The sequence below is a fragment of the Hippopotamus amphibius genome, chromosome 2 (assembly GCF_030028045.1).
Source record: "Hippopotamus amphibius kiboko isolate mHipAmp2 chromosome 2, mHipAmp2.hap2, whole genome shotgun sequence".
Taxonomy (NCBI): domain Eukaryota; kingdom Metazoa; phylum Chordata; class Mammalia; order Artiodactyla; family Hippopotamidae; genus Hippopotamus; species Hippopotamus amphibius.
Window position 1 is genome coordinate 213,122,940 of NC_080187.1, and position 26,268 is coordinate 213,149,207.

At 38.2% G+C, this 26,268-nt stretch overlaps 1 protein-coding gene across 1 annotated transcript in view; it reads left to right on the forward strand.

The window, feature by feature from the left end:
- The first annotated feature begins 4,515 nt into the window (after positions 1–4,515).
- The window catches only part of BBS4 (Bardet-Biedl syndrome 4), a 44,739-nt gene continuing 22,986 nt past the window's right edge, over positions 4,516–26,268 (forward strand). The window contains exons 1-3 of the mRNA XM_057723236.1: positions 4,516–4,690; positions 13,641–13,692; positions 23,901–23,980. Of these exons, the coding sequence (XP_057579219.1) occupies positions 4,667–4,690; positions 13,641–13,692; positions 23,901–23,980 (156 nt within the window). The 5' untranslated portion in view covers positions 4,516–4,666. The remainder of the gene's footprint in view (positions 4,691–13,640; positions 13,693–23,900; positions 23,981–26,268) is intronic.

The window sequence follows — 26,268 nt, forward strand, 5'->3', positions numbered from 1 at the left end:
TTGGAAATGTGGGAGATCTCTTGCTTCTAGTGGAAAATGTGAACAAACCAGGCTAGCTGCCGAGTTTTCTTGGTCACTGGGATCGGGGGTAGAGAGGTATTTCAGCTCTTATATATGCCCTACCCTTAGTCTTTTCAGGAGGAATGCCCACATTGCCAGGGGGTTGGGTCTCTCAGCTCTCCTGGCTTTCAGTCTTCAAGAGTATCTCTGGTGGATTTCTCAGCATTCTTGCTTTGCCTCCTCATTTTAAGGTTATCTTGCACTTGGGAAAAGCTCTACTTACGTCAAGGGAGGGAGTGATCTGTCTCAACTCTTCTTCTATTATACACATCCTCCTCCCACTTTTTGTCTACCACCTCCCTGTACTTCAAGATCCAAGAGGTAAGATTGGTGGGTGGGTGCTGGCTTTCTCTGTGGATTTGCGTCCTCTAGATTCTAATGTGTCAGCCTCAATGAGACTGTCACATTTTTGTTAAATTTCAACTGGCTTTTTTTTTCTCTATGGTGGATTTCTCTTCCTAGCATAGTTCAGCCAGGAATAGGAGCAGTCATGTATCTCTTCTCTCCTGTGAAGGACTTAGCACCTTCTGGAAGTTGGTTCACTTAGGTTTCTTTATGTCTTCAGTTCTCTGATGAGTTAAAAATATTTTTGATTTTCTAGCTAATCTAGCCTTTGTTTGCTAGGGTGGGAGATATATTCTCTTGTGGTTGTCTACATCCAAATGAGAAGTGAATTCTAGGAATGGGAGTTTTAAAAAAGGTTTCATTTACATATTTTAAAAATAATTTTTAAAATTATAAATACATGGGTAATAAGTTAAATTTTATAGAGTGGTGAACAATGAAAAGCAAATTACCTTCCCATTATAGGTTCCCTAGTCCTCTCTACTCCCTCTACAAACATCATTACCAGTTCCATGTGATTATTTCTCAAAATTCTGTTTAAAAAAAGTATGCATATCTTCCCTCTTATTTTTTAATACAAGTAGAACCATACTATATCTGCTACACTTTGTTTTTTCCATTTAACTATTTCACCATCTTGAAGTCCCTTACAAACTGCATAATATGTCTTAGTATGGATGTACTGTGGTTTATTTAAGCAATCCGTGGTGATGGACATTTGGATTGTTTCCAGTTTTTTTTTTTTCTCCTCATCAACATTGCAGTATATATGCCTTTGCCCACATTTGTGCTTGAGTATCTGTAGTATCAGGAATGCGCATATTAAAAATGCTTCATGAAGGCCCTTGGAGCTTCATATTACTTCAGAGCATTTTCCAAGGTGTTGACTGGGCTCTCAGGAGTTGGTGGTATGGGTTTGGGGAAGACTGGATACTGTGAAAGACTTATGGGGTGCTGGAGAGTTGCCTGGCAGGTGGTGTCAGAACAAAGCTGGCTATAGACCCTACCTGAGTAGGAATGACATATTAAAATATTTAAAATGTAGAAACAACTGTAATTGCGTCTTTATACATATATTGGGAATGTTGAAAAGTTACTGATGTCAGATTCCTCTCTTGCCTCCTCAGCCCTTACCATGGGGTAAAAAAAGATACATGCCATTTTGTTTGGAATGCCTTACCCAGCTATATGACTTAATGGTCCTGATAAACAAGATTACATCCAAGGAGGTTTTCTAAGGGAAATGAAGACAACATTTTACACACGAAACAGTATCTATGTGATTCTGGGATCTTCCTGTGAAGATGTTATGTTTTTTGAGATTTCTCTAATAACCTATCTAAGTTTGGTTATTGCTATCTGAGAAACCAACATGCCTTCTCATGAAAAAGGCCCTTGCACAAAAAGTGCTCTTTCTTCTAAGATCTGGAGTCAAAAGGGGAGATTTTAAAACACATATAATGGCTTTTACTTATTTAATAACATAGGCACAAAAAAGATCATTTACTTCTCACAGGACCCCTTTCAGGGAGATTTTATATATTGAGAAGTATGCACATGAGCTTTCTACCAACATCTTCTTCCCTAAGGCTTCCCATCTCAGTAACTGACTGTACTGTTCACTAACTTGCTTTTAAAGTTACAAACGTAGTAATCGTTCTATGACATCTGTATCCCTTTCCTTCATTTTCCCATATCCAATTCAACATCTTAGGAAATTTACCTCCTAAAATTCTTAAGACTCCATTCACTTTTTCTCCATTTCTTTTCCCATCACTCTAGTCCAAGTGAACTGTTTTACGATTTCATTTGCAGTATCCTTTAGTCTCCCCTAGATTACCAATTCTTGTGCCCCTCTCAATTCATCCTCCACTCATTAGCTAACATGAACTCATTAAATGTTAATTCTGACTATGTCACTCCTTGCTCAAAACTCTAGTGCCTTCCCAGTGCCCTTAGAATAAAATCCCTCACATGGCCCCTGTGGATATCCACCACTAGTCTCTCTCACCTATCGCAACCAACGCTTTTCCCCTTCCTCTTTCCAGCCATGCTGGTCTTTCTGTGCTGCAAACTGCCCAAGCTTCTTCCATCCTCAGGGCCTTTGCACAAGCTTTTCCTTTGCCTTAGAATTTTTCCTGGGCCTGCCCACTTCCTTATCCCCTCTTCCCCAAGCTAATGCCTTATCCTTTAGGTCTCATTTTTAAGTATATCTTACCCAGGGAAACTTCCCTGTCCAAACAAGTAAGTCTACATTGGATCTCCCTGTTATTTGCTTTTACTACTCTGTATTTCTCCTCAGCATTCACCACAATTCTATCGTTATGTTGTTCTTTTAATTTTTCTCTATTATTGGAATAGGTAATACAGCCATTTCATACAAAATTCAAATTGTAACAGGGTAAAAAGTCTCTTCCCTTCCCTGTCCCTCTGCTACCCAGTTCTCCTCCTTACAAGCAACTACTTTTAGCAATTTGAATATCCTTTCAGAGATATTTTGAGTATATAAGCAATTATGTACATAATCATTTTTATTTTTGCCTTCTCTTTTATTAACACATATCTCATGTACATTTTTCTGCACTTTGTTTTTATCTGTTAATAATTTATCCTGGGGACTTCCCCAGTGGTCCAGTGGTTAAGACTTCACGCTTCCAGTGCAGGGGGTGCGGGTTTGATCCCTGGTCAGGCAAATAAGATCCCACGTGTGGCTGTGTGGTACAGCCACAACACACGCGCACACGCGCACACACACACACACACACACACACACACACCCTTGGTAATTCTTCTATATCACTATGTAAATAGTTTCTTTTTCAAGTACCATACAGTATGGGCTCATCATAATTTCTTTGACCTGAATTATTGGGCATTTAGGTTGTTTTCAGGCTTTCGTTATTACAAACAATGCTGCATTGAATAACTCTGTATTTAAAGTCATTTCCCACATTTATACCTATAGAATATATTCCCAGAATTCAAATAAAGAAGTTAAAGGTTATGTGCATTTTACATTTGGGTAGTAACTTCCAAACTGCTGTTAATGGAGGTTGTACCAATTCACCTTCCCTCTAGCCACAGATGAAGAATGCATGTTTTCTCACAATTCAATGAAAATTTTTGTTCTCTGCCAATGTAAGAGGTGGGAAGTATCTCTTGGAAACTTGAATTTGCATGTTTTCTCTTCCTTGCAAAGTTATATTTTCATATGTTCAAGAGGCATTTGTATTTCTTCTTTAGTGAACTGTTTCTTCATAAACTTGCTTGTGTTAATTAATGTGTGATTTCCTCGCTACACTGTAAGGTCAGGGATCCCGCGTGTTTTGCTCATCTCATAGCTCCTGGTACTGGAATGAAGCTCAAAGAAATGACAGACTCAGGTCATGCAGCAGTCAAACACAGAACTCAGGTTTGACTCCAAAGCTCACGTATTTCCACGGTCACCCAGTGGAAAGACTAAGCATTTAATTCACCACACCAGGGGCTAGAAAGGTAATGGAAAACGGCTTAAGAGTGCTGAGAAGCGAGGACTGTGGCAAAAAGGCGAACAAATGCCTATCTACAGTAGCACCCATTTTCAGATCTATTTTACCGCCAAGCAGGAATGCAGGCCTATGATTGGATCTGAATTTATTCTGAGGCCAGATTTCTGAGAGAAATCTCCTGATTTCTTTCTTGAGAAATCTGATTTTTAAGTTTCCAGTCAAAACAAGACTGCCTTCAAATGCAGCCCACCGGCAGCGGACTTGCAAACACTAGCGTAAACAAAAGTGGGAGGCTGATGAGGCAGGTAACACTTTAGTTGGATAAAGACAGCCAAGAAACAAGTAATTTTCACGTACGTTGGGTTTGGGCTTGGGAGCCGGGACTCCCGGAAGGAGGCCTGAAATAAATGCTGGGTGGCGTCAAAAGGCAGGGCCAGGCGGCGCAGGGGCGCGCTGCTGCCCTAGAAGTGGCTGGTCACTCCACCCACCGCCGTCGGGGGTTTCTCAAGCAGCGTCCACACAAGGGCTTGGGACGGTAGGGGCTGGCCAGCATGAAGGCGACGACGGACTGCGCATTTCCTCACCGGCTTCTTCTAGAGTCAAGCGGACTGCAGGAAAGCGCCCCACCCGTCCCCGGCTTCCAGAAGACGCTCGGTGATCTACTTCTTTCCCTGCTCAGGCCCCTCCCCGCTTCCCCAGTCCTACGACTTCCGTTTGCTTGGTCGTCTGGGAAACCGCCGACTTCCGGCCTCGCAGCGGTGGGCGGAGCTAAGATGGCTGAGGAGAGACTCGCGACGGTGAGAGTAGAGATTCTGTTTAGCGTCCCGGCCGCCGGGCTGGGTTGGGCTGGGTTGGGCTGGGTTGGGCTGGGTTGGGCTGGGCAGGGCCGGGCCGGGCCGGGCGGAGCAGGGCAGAGCGGAGCAGAGTGACAGGGCGGGCTGGCGGGCGGCCTGTGTCCCACGCAGCTGCGGCTGGGGAAAAGCGGGGCCGAGACCCGAGCACCTCGGGATGGGCGGGGCGACGCGACGCGGTCCGACTCCCGGGAACTGCTCGGCATGAGGTCTGGCTGAGATCTTTGCAGCTCTGGGCCTCTGCTAGGACTGGGGTCCCCCTTGGGGTGCTCCGGACAGAAAAGGGAGATTTTCATCAAAAAAGGCTCTTATATTAGCCCCATGTTTTCTGTTTCGTGACGTTTGAAAAGGAAGCACTGCCACCTTTGCAGAGACAGTTTCTGTTAATCCCCTGGATTAGGCATTGAATGAGACAAATCCTGGAAGCTTTCAGCGTCACCACCTTCTGCCTGTGGGTCGGGACCGTGTTTTCACAAGTTTAGGAATTCAGCTGGTCTGAGTTACGCGTTGATTAAACTCCATCGAACTGCTAATACAGAGTAACTCAGGTGAATTCGTGATGACCCGGTAGTAGTTATTTTTGAGGCATAAATTTTTCATAATTGGATCTACTTTCTGTAAAGTTCCAAGTGTGAAAACCTTGTCTACCTTGTTTTAATGTTGAATTTCAAAGCATGTTTCGCGCATTTGTTAGAATGACTTTAATTATTTATTCGGAACTTATTGCCCTTTGAAAAACGCCCTGGAAAACATAGGAGACAAAAAAGCAGTCTTTGACAGACTGTTTTATAACTTAGTTTTGGCTGCTAAGGAGCAAGGCCAGTATTATCTGTCAAGGGGACTCTTTGTTTGTTTTCTAGTCTCTGTTCATTTGCAGAGAAGTCAGATTCTTTTAGTATAATTAGAAAACTCTGAATACAGACCAGGAGGCCCAAAGCAAAGATTTTTGTTAAGCTATGAATTAAAAAAAAAATTACAAGCATAATTAATGTTTCTAGATTTTAGACATTGAAAACATACTAAAGAAAATACTTCACCTACATAATCTTAAATGTAAGGTATAAGGATATCATGACATTGCTGCAAATATAGCTTATTCTGTAGTCCTTATTGCAGGTATAGGTAGGTATTCATGAACAGAATGTGAACGTGATGGCAGAATTGTCCTATACTTTTGAATCCCTGGTAGGGTATTAAAGAGAATGACTTTTTTGTTTTGATATGACTTTATCACTCTGGCTGTAAGTTAACTAGTCATTTTCATTATTATCAAGTTTATTTTGTTTATTTTTATTTATTATTTTATTTATTTATATTTGGCTGTGTTGGGGCTTCCTTGCTGTGCGCAGGCTTTCTTTAGTTGTGGCGAGTGGGGGCTCCTCTTCATTGCCGTGTTTGGGCTTCACAGTGTGGTGGCTTCTCTTGTTGCGGAGCACAGGCTCTAGGTGCGTGGGCTTCAGTAACTGTGGCACATGGGCTCAGTAGTTGTGGTACACGGACTGAGTTGCTCCACGGCATGTCAGATCTTCCCTGACCAGGGATCAAACCCGTGCCCTCTGCATTGGCAGGTGAATTCTTTTTATTTTTCTTCAAGAACTTTTATTGAAATACAGTTGATATACAGTACACTGCATATATTTAAAGTGTACAGTTTGATTTTTTTTCATATTAGTAAAGTATATATGGCAGTTGCAATCTCCCAATTCATTCCTCCCCCCCCTCACTTTCCCCATTTAGTATCCATATGTTTGTTTTCTACATTTGTGTCTCTATTTCTGGGCAGGCGGATTCTTAACCACTGAGCCACCAGGGACGTCCATTATCAAATTTATTGCTAGCAGTGTTATATTTATAGTAACTCATCTTTCAGGTTCCCTCTGCATGGAAATTTGAATTTCTGTCCTTTTTGGAAATGATATGACGTCTTGTAATAGAATTAAAAGAACGTAGCAGTGCCACTCCTAGACCTGTATCCCATGAAATAAAAGCAAAATATAAGCACCCCATCCAGGGTACTCATTGCAGTACTGTTTATAGTGGCAAAAAGCTGGAAACAAAGTGAATGCCCGTTAGTAGGGTAGTGGATGACTTCGGATATTCCCATACTGAGGAATGTTATGCAGCCGTTAAAAAGAATGTTAGAACTATATATGTTGATGTGGAGGGATTTCCATGGTGTACATGTAAATAAAAGTTAGTTGTTGAGTGGGGTGTTAAAAAAAGAAAATTCAACTGAGTAAATTTTTAAGATTGTATTGGCTTTATTCAATGATTCATGAATCAGGCAGCATCCAATCTAGCAAATAGAAAGGAGCACTGAGGAGTGTACAAAATAAAATACTTTTATAGGCAAAAGGGAGCAAGAAGAAGGAAGTTCTCGACAGAAAGTGGGTTGGTTATTGCATGGCCACTTTCCCTTAGGGGATGGCAGAGGTCTATCAGTCATATTATATAACTAGTGCTGATCAGATGACTCCTGATTGACTAGTTTAAGATTCCATTTCTGGGAGAGCTGAGACTGTAATTTAATCTTGGTTTGGTGACATGGACTTAGCAAACATGACTCCATGTTGGGCCTGTTGTCTTGTTTTTAATGGGTGTAGATTCTGTGATCTTAATTTTGTGACACAAAGGAAAAACATGTAGACCTGTAGATATTGGATATATAGATGAGAGGGAGAGAAAACTAAAAGACTTAAAACTCAGAAAGAATTTTGAACATATTCATGAGTAAAAATCTAAGAATTCTGCAGCAAAGGCCTTGAGGCTAGGACACATCCCAGCAGAATGGAGTAAAACTAGTGCGGTGTGGGACACACAGGAATTCTAATATGCTGCCAAAATTACTGAGGATTGTTACCTGTTCTTTAGGAAAACTGGGCACTGACATTTATGTTTTAATGAAGAATATATAATAAATAGTTTTAGAGATCTTAAGCAAATAACTCTGGTTTCCATGCTTTATACTTATAAACATTTTTATAACTTCCTAATTCCTGTTTTTTGATGTATTTGTGTAAATACCTGTCATTCTTCCTGTAAATTAAAAAAATTAAACCTTTCAGAACAGAAAGCAAAAATAACTACTGCAGTAGTTGATTTGGTTCAAATATAGTGCCTAGCACACATCAACTGTTATGTGAATATTTGTTAGATGACTAAATGATCACAGAACTACTTAAAAATAAAGAACCAAAAAAAGTAAATAATTTATTCTGTATATATCCCAGTTATGAATGAGATCGAGTGGGCTAATAGAATCCTTTGAATCCCAGGATGTCCTGGAAGATTTTTTGAGAAAGAGACTCATCAAAAAATTACAGGACTTCCTAAGTGTCCCAGTGGTTAAGAATCTGCCTACCAATGCAGGGGACACGGGTTCAATCCCTGCCCCAGGAAGATACCACATGCCATGGAGCAACTCAGTCGATACGTCACAAGTATTGAGCCTGTGCTCTAGAGCCCATGAACCACAACTGTTGAGCCTGTGTGCCGCACCTACTGAAGCCCATGCGCCTAGAGCCTGTGCTCCTCAACAAGAGAAGCCACCACAATGAGGAGCCTGCGCACCACAATGAAGAGTAGCCCCTGCTTGCTGCAACTAGAGAAAGCCTGTGTGCAGCAATGAAGACCCAACACAACCAATAAAGAAATTTATTTTTAAAAAGTTATAATTTATTTTAATTCTTCTTTGTGTAGAAAGAAGCATTGCTGACTTATGAAAATGCTTTTCAACCCTTTAAGACTCTTTACTTAATATGTTCCCTGAAGTTAAAAAAAATCCCAGTTAGATTAAAAAAAAAATTGGGTTTTTAGCATTATAAAAACAGCTTTGTTGAGGCATAATACACATATCATAAAATATACCTATTTTAAGTGTATGGTTTGATCGATTTTAGTAAATTTATACAGTTGCACAACTGTTGCCACAGTCCACTTATATCTGTCACTCCAGAAAGTTCCCTTGTGACCATTTGCAGCCAGCTTCTACTCCTAAGCGCAGCCCATGGCTGATCTGCTTTCTGTCTGCCTAGTTTTGCTTTTTCTACAATTTTATGTAACGTAATCCCTTAGCATGTGTTTTGAGGTTCATTTATATTGTATGTAGCAGTAGTTTGTAACTTTTTATTTCTAAGCAGAATTCCACTATATTTATATACACATTTTGTTTATCCACAAATTGATGGACATTTGGATTGTTTCCTGTTTTTTTGAATAATGTCACTATGATTATTAGCATGCAGATCTTTGCATGCATATGTTTTCATTTCTCTAGGAGTATAATTACTGGATTGTATGGTAAGTTTATGTTTAAAAAAAGCCCTGCTAAACTGTTTTCTAAAGTGGCTGTACTATACCATTTTACATTCCCATGAGCAGTGTATGAGGGATTCAGTTTTTCCACATCCTTGTCAATGTTCAGTATTGTCAGTCTTTTTGGTTTTAACATACATTCTAGTGAATGTGTAGTAGTTGTTACTGTGATTTTCATTTGTATTTCCCTAATGAATAGTGTTGAATATTTTTTATGTGCTTATTCATCCATTTCTCTTTGAAGTGTCTCTACTTTTGCCCATTAAAAATGGGTTATTTCTTTTATTGTTAAGATTTCTTTATTTGTTAAATCAAGATAATAAAATAGCTAAAAGAACAAATTATTCTCTTTTGAGGATTTTTTTGGTCGTTATGAAATATAGATATATCATGTCTCTGAAAGAGGGAATAAAAGGTTATTTGTAAGTTTTAAAAAACAATGCTATTGACCTTTGAACAACATGGGAATTAGGGGGCACCAAAGCTCTACACAGTTGAAAATCTAAGTGTAACTTACAGCGGCCCTCCCTATCCCCTGTTCTCTTGCATGTATGGATTCAACCAGCCTTGAAATATGTAGCACTGTAGTATCTACTATTGAAAAAAATCCACATATAAGTGGACCCTTGAAGTTCATACCCCTATTGTTCAAGTGTCAACTCTATAATGAAAGCTTGTGTTCCTACCTCACATGCTAAGAAATGAGTCATTAAAAATAACTTTGAAACTTAAATGTCTCCCCTACTGCATCTTCCTGCTTCTTCATCGGAAGTGATCTCTTTCCTCAATTTTATGTTAATTATTCTTTTGGTTTTCTTTATAGTTTTTATCATACTTAATACCCTAAACAATATATTGAGTTTTTTAAAATTAATGTTTAGTTTTTTATTTTTGAATGCTGTCATGTATCTCATTATAGGGAAATACTACAATTTATCCTAATAGGTAGAGATTTGGGTTATTCTGATTTTTTTCCAGCTTTATTGAGGTATAATTGAGAAATAGAGTTGTAAGATATTTAAAGTGTACAACATGATGATTTTATACACACGCACGCACAGTGAAAGGATTCCCACAATTGAGTTAACACACCCATCACCTCACATGTATACATATTTTGTGTATGAGAGTAGTTTAATTCTATTCTCCTAGCAAATTTCAGTTATACAGTACAGTGTTATCAACTATAGTCACCATATTATACATTAAATCCTTAGACCGTATTTATCCTATAACCACTGGCAAGCACTTTTCTACTCTGTTTCTGTAAGTTCAACATTTTTTTTCTTTCTGGTTTTTAATTTAAAAAAAGAAAGAGTGCTGCTTTGAACAGGGCCAGGACTAGGGTAAGGCAGCTGAAGCACCTAGGGTGCAAAACTTAAGGAGTAAGACTATCTCAGACCTGGCTATGAACACTTATATATATCTCCTGATCTAAGTTTCCCCAGGGTATTTGTAGAAATTGATTGCTGGTTTATGGGCTCCCTATATCTTCAGCTTTATAACTTATGGGAAATTCTAAGGTGATTGTAACAATTTATGCTTCTACCACCAGTTCCTGTTGTTCACATCCTTGATGTTGTTATAGCTTTAAATTTTGTCAACATGGTGGATATGTAATGAAGTCTTGATGTGATAGTAATTTACATTTCCCTGATTAGTAATTAGGTAGAGCATCATTGGTTGTCTCCATTTCCTTTTCTGTGCTCTTCTTGGTTCTTATGTTTTGCTTATTTTTCTAACTCACTATTTGTTTTTCTTACTGATTTGTAGTTATTTAGAGGTACTGGCTGTTAATCCTTCGGGTTTTTTTGGGTTTTGTTTTGTATTGCATATATTTTCTCTTAGTCTTTATTTATTTATTTATTTTTTCCTGCACTGCATGGCTTGTGGGGCATTAGTTCCCTGACTAGGGGTTGAACCCGGGGCCATGGCAGTGAAAGTGCCAAGTCCTAGCCAGCAGACCACCAGAGAAGTCCCCAGAAGTTATTAATTTTAATGTAATTGAATGTTTAGGTCTTTTTTAAATTGGTTTGTGTTTTTATATCTTGTTGAAGTAATCCTTCCCTACCCTATGTATTTTTTAAAGATTTTAAAACTTGTCCTTTCGGGACTTCCCTGGTTGCACAGTGGTTAAGAATCCTCCTGGCAGTGCAGCGTACATGGGTTCAATCCCTGGTCTGGGAAGATCCCACATGCTGCAGAGCAGCTAAGCCTGTGTGCCACAACTACTGAAGCTCGTGCTCCACAACAAGAGAAGCCACTGCAATGAGAAGCCCCTGCACTGCAAGGAAGAATAGCCCCCTCTTGCCACAATTAGAGAAAGCTCGTGTGCAGCAACAAAGACCCAACACAGCCAATAAATAAATAAATAAATAAATAAATAAATAAATAAAATAAAATTTGCCCTTTCCATTTTAGTCTTCAGTCTATTTTAATTTGTTTTCATTTTCCTGATGAAGCTTTTTTTCTTGAAGTCTATTTTGTCTAAATGTTAATATTGCTACTTTTCCTCTTTGCCTCTATTTTCCTGGTTTATCTGTTCTCATCCTTTTACTTTGTTTTCCTTTGCCCTTGTGTTTCAGATGTTTCTTTATACAAATAGCATATATCTAGATTTTTAAAAAAATTCATTCTGATTAACTAGAGAATTTCAATTTTTTTCTCCTTTTCTTACTTTAATCTTCCCTAAGTGAGTACCCAGATTTAAAAAATAATATATATATATTTTAAATAAATTATTTATTGGCTGTGTTGAGTCTTCCTTGCTGCGTATGGGCATTCTCTAGTTGTGGCGAGTGGGGGCTGTGCTTCATTGTGGTGTTCGGGCTCCTCACTGTGGTGGCTTCTCTTGTTGTGTCAAATGGGCTTCAGTAGTTATGGCACATGGGCTCCAGAGCACAGGTTCAGTAGTTATAGTACATGGGCTTAGTTGCTCGTCGGCATGTTGGATCTTCTTGGAACAGGGATTGAACCCATGTCAGCTGAATTGGCAGGTAGATTCCTAACCACTGCACCACCAGGGAAGTCCCAATAATATGTATTTAACTTAAAGTTAAAACTTAAACCTGAATAACGCAAGGATCATCAAATGTTTTATTACCCATTGCTTTCTGCCAATTCATGCCATTGTTGTTCAGCTTTTTAGTTTTTGTTTCTCAGTTCAACACCACAAATTATACTTTTTGTTTGTTTTATTCACTAAGTAGATGCCTGTAATATACTTCCATATTTTACCAATTCCTTTGCTTGTTCCACTCCTTCCTTCTGGGGTTATTTTCCTTTTTCCTAATGTAAATATGTCCATTAAAAGTTTATTTAGGGATTCTGAAGACTCTCACATTTTGTCAGAAAGTCTTTTAAAAATTGCCATTGTTTTTGAATGTTAATTTTGGTTGGTGTAAGAGTTCAGATTGGAGGTTGGCAAACTTTTTTAAGGGGCCAGTAGTAAACTTTTTGAGCTTCATGGGCCATATATTCTCTGTCACAAGTATAAATCAACTGTGCAGTTGTAGTGCAGAAGCAGCCATAGGCAATATGTAAACATGTGAGTGTGGCTTTCCTGATAAAGTTTTGGTTGTAGACACTAAAGTTTGAATTTTATATAATTTTCATGTATTATAAAATATTATTAAGTTTTTTTTAACCATGGAAAATATAAAAATCATTCTTAGCTTGTGGGCCATGTAAACATAGGCTGAGAGCCATAGTTTGCTGATCTCATGTCTAGGTTAGTATTCATTTTACTTAATACCTTACTCTTGGGGGTAATTATTCTCATAATGTCATATGATATTATCTTCCATTTTTAATTGTTGGGAAGTCAGCTGTCAGTCTAATTTTCCTTTCATTGCAGGTAATTTGGTAATATGGTTTTTTCTTTGGTTGTTTTTAAGAACTTCGTATTGTCCCTGTGCAGGTCCCTCTGATATATGTATCTGAGTGTGGATTTATTTTCATTTAACTTGGTTAGAATTGGTTGAGCATCCAGAATCTAAAGCTTAGTGTGTCTCATTACTTCTGGAAATTTTCAGCCATTATTTTTGCTTATATCATACCTTATCAATATATAACGTGGGAGTTACATAAAAAAATTCATTTAAAGATTTTCTGCAAAGTTATAGTATAGAATAGTATCTATACTATTAAATAATGCCCCTTTTAAAATACTCCCTTCTAGAATTGAGAGCTAGACAATCTCTGTGTGGATGACCTCATAAGCTTCCTCTTATCAAAATTATCACTTTTTTGGTTTGGCTGCTAAGAAGTATAGCATTAAGTATAATACTAGTATGTTGTGTCTAAGAACTTAGCACATTTATTTGTGTACATTATATCATGCATTATATACATAATAAATATACATTGTAAGTATATATTATAAATATGCATTATACATTATTAATAGTTTGGACAGCAAAAGTACAACTTGACATTTGTTTTTTAAACCATATTCAGAATAATTCTTTGTACATGTATGCAGTTAATGGATTACTTGCATGATTGGAGAGCTATCGATGATTGTTATTTGAATGCTTCAAGATTTATGGTGGTGCTTTAACTTAGACTTCTTTTATTTCAGAGAACTCAATTTCCTGCATCTGCTGAATCTCAAAAACCCCGGCTGAAAAAAGGTCTGCATATAATTTCATTGTGTTTGTATATTTGCACAGATTTCTCTGTCTTATTGATTCTTCTATTCTGTATGCACTAGAGCTTTTAAAAATGTGATTGTTGGGAAAAGCAGTAGTCTAAATGTTCTGCCATATCTAGCTTTTATTTTGTGAAGTTGTTACATATTAGGTGATTGATTTTACCTGTAAATTTGTTTAAATAGGGTTTTATTGTTATATAAATGTGTGCTTTTTTTAAACTTTTTTTTTTTTTTTGGCTGCATTGGTCTTCCTTGCTTTGCGTGGGCTTTTCTTTCTAGTTGTGGCGAGTGGGGGCTACTCTTCGTTGTGGTGCTTGGCCTTCTCATTGCGGTGGCTTCTCTTGTTGCAGACCATGGGCTCTAGGTGCACAGGCTTCTGTAGTTGTGGTGCATGGGCTCAGTAGTTGTGGCTTGTGGGCTCTAGAGCACAGGCTCAGTAGTTGTGGCACAAGGGCTTAGTTGCTCAGTGGTATGTGGGATCTTCCCGGACCAGGGATGGAACCAGTAATGCATGGGCAGGTGGATTCTTAACCACTGCGCCACCAGGGAAGTCCATGTACTAGCTTTCTACTTGTGGAAAAACCACTCTAAAGTTTCTGTAGTTCCTGTCAGGCCTCAAGTAATCTCATGTGTACATATGTTAAATAAGTATGAGGTTTTATAAAAATTGAGTCTATAACTAGGTGAGGACCTATACTGTAAAGAACTTCATTTAAAAATATGATAGAAAGGTAATTCCCTGGCAGTCCAGTGGTTAGGACTTGGTACTTTTGCTGCCAGGGGTCCGGGTTTGATCCCTGGTTGGGGAATTAAGATGCCGTGCCGTGCAGCAAAAGAAGTAAAAAAATAAAAGCCGATAGAGATATATATTTTATATTGAGAAATAGGATTTCTTCATTTGTTAACCTATGAAGTCTTAGAAGGGTTAGCATCAAGTTGTCAGTGACTACTGGATATTCTTCCTGTCTAATGGACTGGATGTCCCAGCTACTTGCTAGGCATTAGAAAACACCTGAACTTTTTGTTTTGCAGTGGAGACCATCTTTTTTATTATTTATTCATTTATTTATTATTTGTTAGATGAGGAAGCCAAGGAAAGGGCTTGTGTGTTGCTCTTGTTTGTATACCTGAGTTATAGTCACCAGGCTATATGCTCTGTTTTCCTGTTGTACGCTAAGAGTTTTAAAGTTGATTTTGTCAATAAAGTGTTTACTTAGAGCATTTCTGTTACTCTTTGAAATTATAATACAGGTTTTTGGAAAATGTGGTTAACTTTCAGGAGTTTATTTTCTAAGAGTTTTTTAGGAAAACAGCTTTCATTGAAAGAGCAGTACATCTACAATTTAGATTATTTTGAGAAATTTGGATGAATTCTGCCAATGTCTAAAATCATTGCTAATATTTTAAATACCATTTCTGGACATGAGAATCATCTTGCTGTGATATCTGTCACTTCATTTAATCACCAGGGTGACTTGGCTAGTTCGGTGTTGGGACTTGTGGGTATTATAATCATCTCTCCAGTATTCTTTCCATACTTCCTCTAGGGTCAGACCCTGTGGTTCAGTTGACTCCCAGTCCAGGGGAATTGTGATCAGTGTACACCAATCAAGAATTGGCCCATGTCTAATTCAGGCTAATGCGATAAAAAGGTTATAGCTATGGGGAAAAGATAAGATTTAACAGTGCCGTAGTGCCCTTTCCAATCAATTCTTTCTCCCTTCCCCACTGCAGAGCAACCACTTTCTGATTTCTCGTATTGAAGTTTAGTTTTTCCTGTGCTTGAACCCCTCATACATGTGGGTACTTAGCAGGTTCCAGGACCAGTGATAGGTATTGGGAATATACAGATAAATAGGGCCTGGATTCCGCCCACAGGGAATTGACAGTCTTCAGGGCATAGAGAATATAAGCAAACAATTAAGGTGCAGTGTATACTCCCTAGGTCCTTTCTTCTGAAGGTTAAACCATTGCCATTGTTGCTTTGGTTCTATAGTGAAATGCATTGGCTCTCTTGGAAGTATAGGACTAAATAGAATGTTCCAGGTGTTGTGTGAACATGGCCAAGTGGAATGTCTGGGAGATAAAATCTGTTCATTTCTGGATCCTTCATTTCTGTTACTGCAGCTTAAGATTGCATTGCCTTTTGGGCAGTCATCTTACACATTTGCAGTACAACTATATTGTACATTGCCAGGGGTATCATTTGTGTAGAACACAAAGACTGCAATGTAAATGATGTCTTTGGAATTGTGCAAGGTGATGACCACAGGCACGTAAAATATCAAGGGTATAACCTGTTCTTATCCTGTCCTTAATTTCTGGCTTCTGTAAGCAGTGATTTTAATCTATTGATATGGTGAATCACACTGATTGAATTTTAGAATATTGTACCAAGCTTGCATTCTTGGGATAAACCCCACATGGTCATGGTGTATTAAACTTTTTATATATTGCTGGATTCAGTTTGCTACTATTTTATTAAGGATTTTTGTGTCTCTGTTCATGTGGGATGTTGGTCTGTAGTTTTCTTTTTTTGCAATACTTTTGTCTGTTTTTGGTGTCAGGGTTATGCTGGCCTTAAAACAAGTTGGGAACTATTCCCTCTTGTACTTTCTGGAAAATTTTACATAGAATTGGTGCCATTTTTTTGTTAAATGTTTGCTCGAATGTGACAATGAAGCAATGAATCTGGGTCTGGATTTTTTGCTGTTGTTGGAAGGTTTTAAAGTACAAACTAAATTTCTTTAATCGATGTGGGACTATTCAGGTTATATATTTCTTTAGAGACAGCTTTGATAATGTTTCTCTTTCAGAGAAATTTGTCCATTTCATCTTAGTTATCAAATTTATTGGCATAAAATTCATAATACTCCTTTATTTTCCTTTTACTGTCTGTAGGATGTGTAGTGATACTCCCTCTGTTGTTCCTGAATTTGATAATTTATATATTCTTTTTTTTTTTCTTGATCAGTCTGGTTAGAGGTTTATACATTTTATTAACCCTTTCAGAGAACCAGCTTTTAAAAAAAATTAAATAAATAATTATTTATTTAGGTTGTGTCAGGTCTTAGTTGCAGCAAGTGGGATCTTTTTGTTGCAGCATATGGGCTCTAGTTTTGGTGTGCAGGTTCTCTCTCTCTAGTTGTGGCACACAGGCTCCATAGCACATGGGCTCAGTAGTTTGCAGTATGTGGGCTCTCTAGTTGTGGCATGTAAACTCAGTAGTTGTGGTGCAAGGGCTTAGTTGCCCCATGGCATGTGGGATCTCAGCTTCCTGACCAGGGATTGAACCCACGTCCCCAGCACTGGAAGGTGGATTCCTTACCACTGGATCACCAGGGAAGTCCCTCAGAGAACCAGCTTTTGATTTTATTGTTTTTTCTCTATTGCTTTTCTGTTTCAGTTTCATTGATTTTTGCTCTTATCTAATATTTTCTTGTATTTAATTTGCTCTTTTTGCAGTTTCTTAAGGTAGAAAACTTAGATCATTGATTTGAGATCTTTTTTCTTTTCTGTTATAAGCATTTAGTTCATATACATTTCAAATGTTATGATTTAACTCTTAAACAATTCTAAATATTTTAAAATTTCCTTTCTGTTCCCTCTTGACCCATGCACTATTAAGAAAAGTATTGATTAATTTCCATATATTTGGGAACTTTTCCAGATATCTTTTTTCCCCCAGAGATCTTTTTTTTTTTTTTTAGACCCCCAGAGATCTTTTTGTAATTGGTTCTTAGTTTAATTTTATTGTGGTTAGAGAACACACTTTATATGATTTGTTTTGTGGCCCAGAATGTGTTCTATACTGGTGAATGATCCATGTGTCCTGAAAAGAATGTGTATTCTGCTCCTGTTGGATGGCATATTCTATAAATGTCAGTTAGGTCAAGTTGGTTGATAGTGTTGTTATTCTGTGTACTTACTGATGCAGATATTAGTATCCTTACTGACATAGATTCTTATGTCCTTAATGAGAGAAAAGTGTTGATGTATGCAAATGTAATTATAGGTTTGTCTGTTACTACTTTCTATTCTGTCAGTTTTTATTTTGTTTTTTAAATTTTGTGTATGTATTTATTCATTTTTGGCTGCACCGGCAGCTTGTGGGATCTTAGTTTCCAACCAGGGATAGAACCTGCGCCCCCTGCATGGGAAGGTGGAGTCTTAACCACTGGACCACTGGGGAAGTCCCCTACTTTGTATATTTTGAAGATCTGTTGTTGGATGTATACACACTTAGGATTGTTTGACTTGATGAATTGACCATTTTATCATTATGTAATGCTCCTCTTCTATCCCTGGTAATATTCCTTGTTTGAAGTCTACTTTGTTAATAATATAGCTATTCCAGTTTTGTTTTATGTAGTGTTTGCATGGTAATTAATATATAGTTTTTGTATACTAAAATTCACCATTTTTTAGTATAAAGTTCTGGGAGTCTTGACAAATGAAAATAGTCATGTAAACACCACCAGTACAATCTAGATATAGAATAGTTTAATCATCCTCAAAATTTCACCTTGACTTTGTAGTAAACCACTTTTTCCACTCCCAATTGCTGGCAACCATTGATCCTTTTTTTCTTCATGTAGTTTTGCCTCTCCCAGAATGTCATATAATTGGAATCATACATTATGAAAACTTTTGAGTGGCTTTTTTCATATAGCCTAATGTTTTTGAGATTTATCCATGTTGTGTGTCTGAATTTCTTTTTAATTGATGGCTAATGTTCAATTATATGTATGTACCACAGTTTATTCATCCTTTCACTACTTGAAGGACATTTAATTGTTTTTCATTTTTGGCTGTTGCAAACAGCTGCTATAAACATTCGCCTAGAGGATTTTGTGTGAATGTATTTTCATTTAACTTGTGTAAGTACCTTGGAGTGGGATTGTTGGATGGTATTATGAGTATATACTCAACTTTATTAGAAGCTGCTCAGCTGTTTTTGTACATAGTTAAACTATTTTATATTTCCATCTGCAAAGTATGAGAGTTCTGGTAACTTTACATTCATGACAGCACTTCGTATTTTCAGTTTTTTTAAGAAGTCATTCTAATGGCTATGTGGTGCTATCTCGTTTGAATTTGCATTTTGTGTTTTTCTAATGACTCTTGATGTTGAATTTTTTTTTTAAAGATTTTTTTGATGTGGACCATTTTTAAGGTCTTTATGGAATTTGTTACAATATTGCTTATGTTTTATGTTTTGGTTTTTTGGCCATGAGGCATGTGGGCCCTCTGACCAGGGATTGAACCTGCACTCCCTGCACTGGAAGACAAATTCTTTACCACTGGACCGCCAGGGGAGTCCTGATGTTGAATATCTTTTCTCATGCTTATCCAGAATCCATTTGTCTTTTTGGTGAAATATCTAAATAATTTGCTCATTAAAAAAAGTGTTGTTTTCTTAATATTAAACTTCAAGAGTTTTTTTTAGTATATTTTGGAAACAAGATATTTTTATTAGGTAGGTGATTTGCACATATTTCTCTTAATCTGAGGCTTGTCTTTTAACACTTTAAAAAAAATTAATTTATTTGGCTGCGTCAGGTTTTAGTTGCAGCATGCGGGGTTTCATTGCGTCATGTGGGGTCTTTTGTTGCGGTGCATAGGCTCTTTGTTGCAGTGCACAGGCTTCTCTCTAGTTGTAGTGCGTGGGCTCCAGAGCGTGCGGGCTCTGTAGTTGCAGCACATGGGTATTTAGTTGAGGCACGGGCCTAGTTGCCCAAGGGAACGTCCCTGACCAGGGATCTAATCCTCATCCCCTGCGTTGGAAGGTGGATTCTTAACAACTGGACCACCAAGGAAGTCCCAACAGGGACTTTTCATTTTTTTTTTAAATTTAATTTTGTTTATTTATTTATGGCTGCATTTGGTTTTCATTGCAGTATACGGGCTTCTTAGTGTGGTGGCTTCTCTTGTTGTGGTGCATGGGCTCAGTAGCGCAGGCTCAGTAGTTGTGGTGCATGAGCTTAGTTGCTCAATGATATGTGGGATCTTCCCAGACCGGGGATCGAACCCTTGTCCCTTGCATTGGCAGGCAGATTCTTAACCACTGCACCACTGGGGAAAACATAAAAATGTCTTCCATTTACATTGTTCTTAAAATTCGTTATATCTTTTGATGTCCCAAATAATACATTGAGGAATAGAAGTGTTATAATTCCTATTATAACATGAGGAAATTAACATTTGTTGAATGACCACTTTGAGATATTTTGTAACTTTCCAGTGAAAATTATAGGGGGAAATATGGAGACCCAGAGGCTTAAATAACTTGCTGTAAGCCCATAGAAGTCTGGTACAGAATCAAGATTGGAATTCTGCATATAAAAATTCTATGTGCTGTGTGTCTTCTGGTCCTGGAAGAGATCCTTTACCAAAGAAGAGTTCATTTATAATGTACTTACAAAGGCCTTAGTCATTTTAGAAAATTTTTTAACTAAAAATTCAAAGCACAATAATTTTCTGCTCAATATTCATATATCCAGGATGCTATTCACTAGCATTAATCAGTTTAATATAAAGTTTTGAGTTTTGGTTATTTCTATGAGGATTTAGCACCTAGGGCAAATTATAGAGAAGAAGAATTCTTATAATGTCATGTTTGTTCGGTTATGAAATTGTTTAGGCTGTGTCTGGTGCATCCTTAGATGGGGAAAGAAAGAGATGTCACAGAAGAGTGCAATGGGGGCAGGAGAGGAGAAGGGCAAGGGAGTATTGTTGCCAGGTTGCTAGGTTGCCAGCCTCTGCCCCCCGCCCCTGCCTTGGTGATGGTGAAGGGCCATGTGGGAACTGGGTATGTAAATGATGTCTTTTTACAGCAGACTGAAAGGCTTTTACCTTGTCTTCATAAAAAATGGTGGGAGGGGCAGTGTGCTAAGCTAGGTCTTTTTTTTACAACCAGCTGTCTTCATCTCATCAGCTGGCCACCGACCTCCATGGTAATATAGGCTCCTAAAGTGTCGCATGGGAGATGACCATCTTGCTCTGCTGTAAAATAGAGGAGGCTCTACTTTGCACTTACATGCCTATGTTTTTTAGAGGCTCTTTCAAATAGGTAATTCTTATAATACTTGTGAAAGCATATAAGAACCAGTATCCCTGTTTGTAGGGGGAATTGGAATGAGCAGTGATTTGGAATCCCAGAAGTTCAGCTTATACCCTTACAGGTAAAATTCTAACTGTGAATTCAGAATTCTTAGGGATGTCTTTAGTATCCAGAATTTCCTAATTTTTGAAAATGACTAATAATGATGATAAAAATAACAGCAACAACAGCTGGCACTTCTTTAGGGTTTACTGTGTACCAGACAGTAAACCTCTTTGTATTATTATTCAGTCCTCACAACTCTGTGGGGTTATTTTATCCCTTGACCTTCCTATTTAAATGTGAGAAACATATCACTAATAATGGATATTTTATCATCATCTTTCCCTTCTGCTAGCACTCTCTGACCAAACCCCCAACCCTGCCCTGATTATAAGCTCCCTGAAAGCTTATAATCAGTCTTGTTCACTTTTGTATCCCCAGTGCCTAGAACAGTGCCTGGCATGTGGTTGGTACTCAGTGAATATTTGTTGAATGGATGAATGAGTCTCTATTTTATTTTATTTTATTTTTTAATTTTATGTATGTATATATGTATGTATTGGCTGTGTTGGGTGCTGTTGCTGTGTGCAGCCTTTCTCTAGTTGTGGAGAGCAGGGGCTACTCTTCATTGTGGTGCGAGGGCTTCTTATTGCAGTGGCTTTGTTGCGGAGCATGGGCTATAGGTACTCAGGCTTCAGTAATTGTGGCACGAGGGCTCAGTAGTTGTGGCTCGTGGGCTCTAAAGCGCGGGCTCAGTAGTTGTGACTTAGTTGCTCTTTTGCTCTGTGGCATGTGGGATCTTCCCGGACCAGGGCTCGAACCCATGTCCTCTGCATTAGCAGGGGGATTCTTAACTCCTAGTGCCACCAAGGAATTCCCGAGTCTCCTGAGTCTTGGGAAACTGTACATTTCCCAAGATTACACAGTAATAGGACAATTATGGGGCACTAAAATGATTTATAAAGTCTTTGATGAACCTAAAGTTCTTTTAGCTTTTAGAAAACCGCATTATCAGGAGTGTGAAATGACTGTTAGGCACTTGAATTTGGTGGTGCTTTCCCTTCTTTTAATCCCTAGTACTCCAGTTCATGAGCCTCTGGGTCCTTGAAATACCTTACAAATTGAACATTTTTTTTCTCCGTTCTTCACCCATGGAACACAAAAAATGACTCATCTTTTATTGTGAGATTTTTTTTTTTTAATCTGTTGAGTTTTTTTAAATTAATTTTTGGCTGCTTTGGGTCTTCATTGCTGCGTGTGGGCTTTCTGTAGTTGCGGTGAGCGGTGGCTACTCTTCATTGTGGTGCATGGGCCTCTCATTTTGGTGGCTTCTTTTGTTGTGGAGCACAGGCTCTAGGCATGCAGGCTTCAGTAGTTGCAGCACGCGGGCTCAGTAGTTGTGGCACACGGGCTTAGTTGCTCTGCAGCATGTGGGATCTTCCTCGACCAGGGGTCGAACCCATGTCCCCTTATTGGCAGGTGGATTCTTAACCACTGAGCCACCAGGGAAGTCCCTATTGTAAGATTTTAATAATAGGCAAGACTCAAATTTACATTTTAGGAATTTTCTCTTGGGCTGTAGAAGCAGTGATACTGATATTGTAAACTCAGAGGATTCAGTGAGTGTCTCCTTCATTTTAGAGGGTAGGTAACAGCGAGGTAGGCCATACAGTTGAGACTTGGTCCAAGATTACATGCACACACACTCACGTCTGTCTTTAAGCTTGGTGATTTGTATGGTCTTCAGTAGGAAATTTAATTCTGCAAGTGGTTAGTTATGCAGAACCTGCATGGCTAACATCTGATGATTGATGGGTCTTGGGGGAAGAGGAGGAAGGAAACAAAAGCCATTGAAGAATCTCACATAGACCCTTGCTGACTTAGAAGAAGGGTGGTCTCAGTCAGAGGAGGTGGGTAATTGGAAGATGAAGAGTTAGTTGCTTAACATTTTATCTTTTTTTCTTTCTTCTGGTATATAAAATCATATCCACACCTTCTGTCATAATTTCACTTTACAAATTCCATTGCTATTCCCTATTGTTGGGAAAGAGTAAGCAGCATTCTTAATTTTTGTGTTCTAGTAGCATTAATTCTGGGTCACAGTAAGGTTTTTTTCCTTCCTGTCATATTATGGACATACAAGTATTGGGTTTTCTGTTGATACATTGCCTAAGGTCCTGGAATAGAAAGATTACAAATCATTTCCTTTTCTTCCCCTTTTGTACCCTTTCTATTACATTTTTAAAAACCAGGGAATACCTCAAACGTATTAAAACGCATAAAAGATACAAACACCCATGTACTTACAGGCCGGGTTTAATAAATAAAAACACTTAGGCATGTATACTTTAGAGCTTTTAATTTTTTTGTAAAGCATTAAAGAGTTGAAGTCTCCTTTATATTGCTTCCTAGTTCTATTCTTCCCTCTTCCTTCCTTGAGGTCACCACTGTTCTGAGTTGAATACTTCTCCTTTTTACCATAGAAAAATAATTTCTTAATGAATTTTTACCTGTATTTCAATTGAATTCAAAGGGATAATAACTCATGGTTTCTCTATCAAGAATCATTTTCAGTGGCTCGGATATTTTTCTCCTTGTTGACTTCTCATTCCTGGGCAACAGTATAATGTTTCACATTTGAGCTATTGCTGAGACTGTGTTTAGCTATTTTTGGTCCTCTGATCTATCAGATATGATATTAACTATGCTATATATATATTTTGTTAGTAACACTCCTGAAATATCCTTTAGAAAGTCATCTTACTCACCTTCTAAAACCAAGGAGAGGGAGGAAAAGAGGGAAAGAATGATTCTGTTTTTCTCTTTTGGCAAGTTATCAGTTGAGAAACTGACATTATAAACCACAAAAACTGAACAGAAGTATGTATTCGATGTGTAATAGTAGGACAACTATCTCTTAGTTTAATAATCCACACATTTTTGACGCACTATATTCTATGGTCAGCAGCATGAAGAATTTGATATGATAGTATGCTGGTAGTTAGTTTAGGCATGAGGACAGTGCTCAAGGAAGAAACCTGACAATGACTGTGTTGTTTGTTTTGTCAAAATATGCTGCCCAGCTCCAGAGTTTCCTATTTTGGAGAAGCAGAACTGGTTGATACATCTCCACTATATCCGGAAGGATTATGAAGCATGCAAGGTGAGAGGCTGCAATGATAGAGAACATGAGAGGCAGGCTTTGGTTAGGCAGCTAACTGTGTCCATCACTCAGAGTTTGTGTGGCAGTTTATATCCCACTAATATGTATGAATTGTTGTTTCCCCACATTTTGTGTTTTGGTTAGCTTTTGCTATGATAATGCTGCTTAACAAACAACCTCAAAATGTCAGTGGCCTCTAACAACAAACATTTATTACTCATGGGCCTTCAGATTGGCTGTAGGTTGGCTGGGTTTGATCACAGGCTGTGGGTCAGGTTCAGGTGTGCTCCATGTGTCTTCTCATTTGAAGACCAGGCTGAAGGAGCAGCCACTTTCTGGGACTTGTTGGTCTTATTATGGTGGAGGGCAGATGCTCAACACGCATAATATTTACCTTTTTGATCTCTGGATAGGTGAAAAATGGTATTGCATTTAGTTTTACTTTATAATTCTCTATTTAGTGAGCTTGATCCTTTGTATATTTTAAAACCACTGGTATTTTCTTTAAACTGTATCTTTGGTAACTTACTGTGTATGTAACATACTTCCTGGCAGAGAATAGTAGCATCGTGCGAAAGTATATCCTTGGGGTTGTCTTTTTTTTGGCATTCAGAGCCTTGTAATGCTTTTTTTTTTTTTTAATCTTTATTGGAGTATAATTGCTTTACAGTATTGTGTCAGTTTCTGCTGTACAACAAAGTGAAAGAGCCATATGTATACATACATCCCCACATCCCCTCCCTCTTGAGCCTCCCTCCCAACCTCCCTATCTTACCCCTTTAAGTCTTCACAAAGCATCAAGCTGGTCTCCCTGTGCTCTGTATTAGCTTCCCACTAACCATCTATTTTACATTTCGTAGTGTGTATATGTTGACGCTACTCTCTCACTATGTCCCAGCTTTCCCTCCCCCACTGTCCTCAAGTCTGTTCTCTACCTCTGCATCTCTGTTCCTACCCTGCCACTAGGTTCATCAGTACCATTTTTCTAGATTCCGTAAATATGTGTTAGCATACAGTATTTGTTTTTCTCTTTCTGGCTTACTTTACTCTCTGTGACAGACTCTAGGTCCACGAATAGCTCAATTTCATCCCTTTTTATGGCGGAGTAATATTCCATTGTATATATGTGCCACATCTTCTTTATCCATTCATCTGTCGATGGACATTTAGGTTGCTTCCATGTCCTGGCTATTGTAAATAATGCTGCAATGAATGTTGTGGTACATGTATCTTTTTGAATTATGGTTTTCTCTGGGTATATGCCCAGTAGTGGGATTGCTAGATCATATGGTAGTTCCATTTTTAGTTTTTTAAGGAACCTCCAAACTGTTTTCCATAGTGGCTGTACCAGCTTACATTCCCACCAACAGTGCAGGAAAGTTCCCTTCTCTCCACACCCTCTCCAACATTTGTTGTTTCTAGATTTTTTGATGATGGCGTTCTGACTGGTGTGAGGTGATACCTCATTGTGGTTTTAATTTGCGTTTCTCTAATGATTAGTGATGTTGAGAATCTTTTCATGTGTCTGTTGGCCACCTGTATGTCTTCTTTGGAGAAATGTCTATTTAGGATTTCCACCCAATATGATATTGAGCTGCATGAGCTGCTTGTGTATTTTGGAGATTAATCCTTTGTCAGTTGTTTCATTAACAAATATTTTCTCCCATTCTGAGGGTTGTCTTTTTGTCTTGTTTATGGTTTCCTTTGCTGTGCAAAAGCTTTTAAGTTTCATTAGGTCCCATTTGTTTATTTTTGTTTTTTTTTTCCCCTTATTCTGGGAGGTGGGTCAAGAAGGATCTTGCTATGATTTTTGTCATAGAGTGTTCTGCCTATATTTTCCTTTAAGAGTTTTATACTGTCTGGTCTTACATTTAGGTCTTTAATCCATTTTGAGTTTATTTTTGTGTATGGTGTTAGGTAGTGTTCTTGTTTCATTCTCTTACATGTAGCTGAACAGTTTTCTCAGCACCACTTATTGAAAGAGGCTGTCTTTTCTCCATTGTATGTTCTTGCCACCTTTGTCATATATTAGGTGACCATGTGTGTGTGTGGGTTTATCTCTGGGCTTTCTATCCTATACCATTGATCTGTATTTCTGTTTTTGTGCCAGTACCATACTGTCCTGATTACTGTAGCTTTGTAGTATAGTCTGAAATTGGGGAGCCTGATTCTTCCGGCTCCTTTTTGCTTTCTCAAGATTGCTTTAGCTATTCAGGGTCTTTTGTGTTTCCCCATAAATTGTAAAATTTTTTGTTCTAATTCTGTGAAGAATGCCATTGGTAATTTGA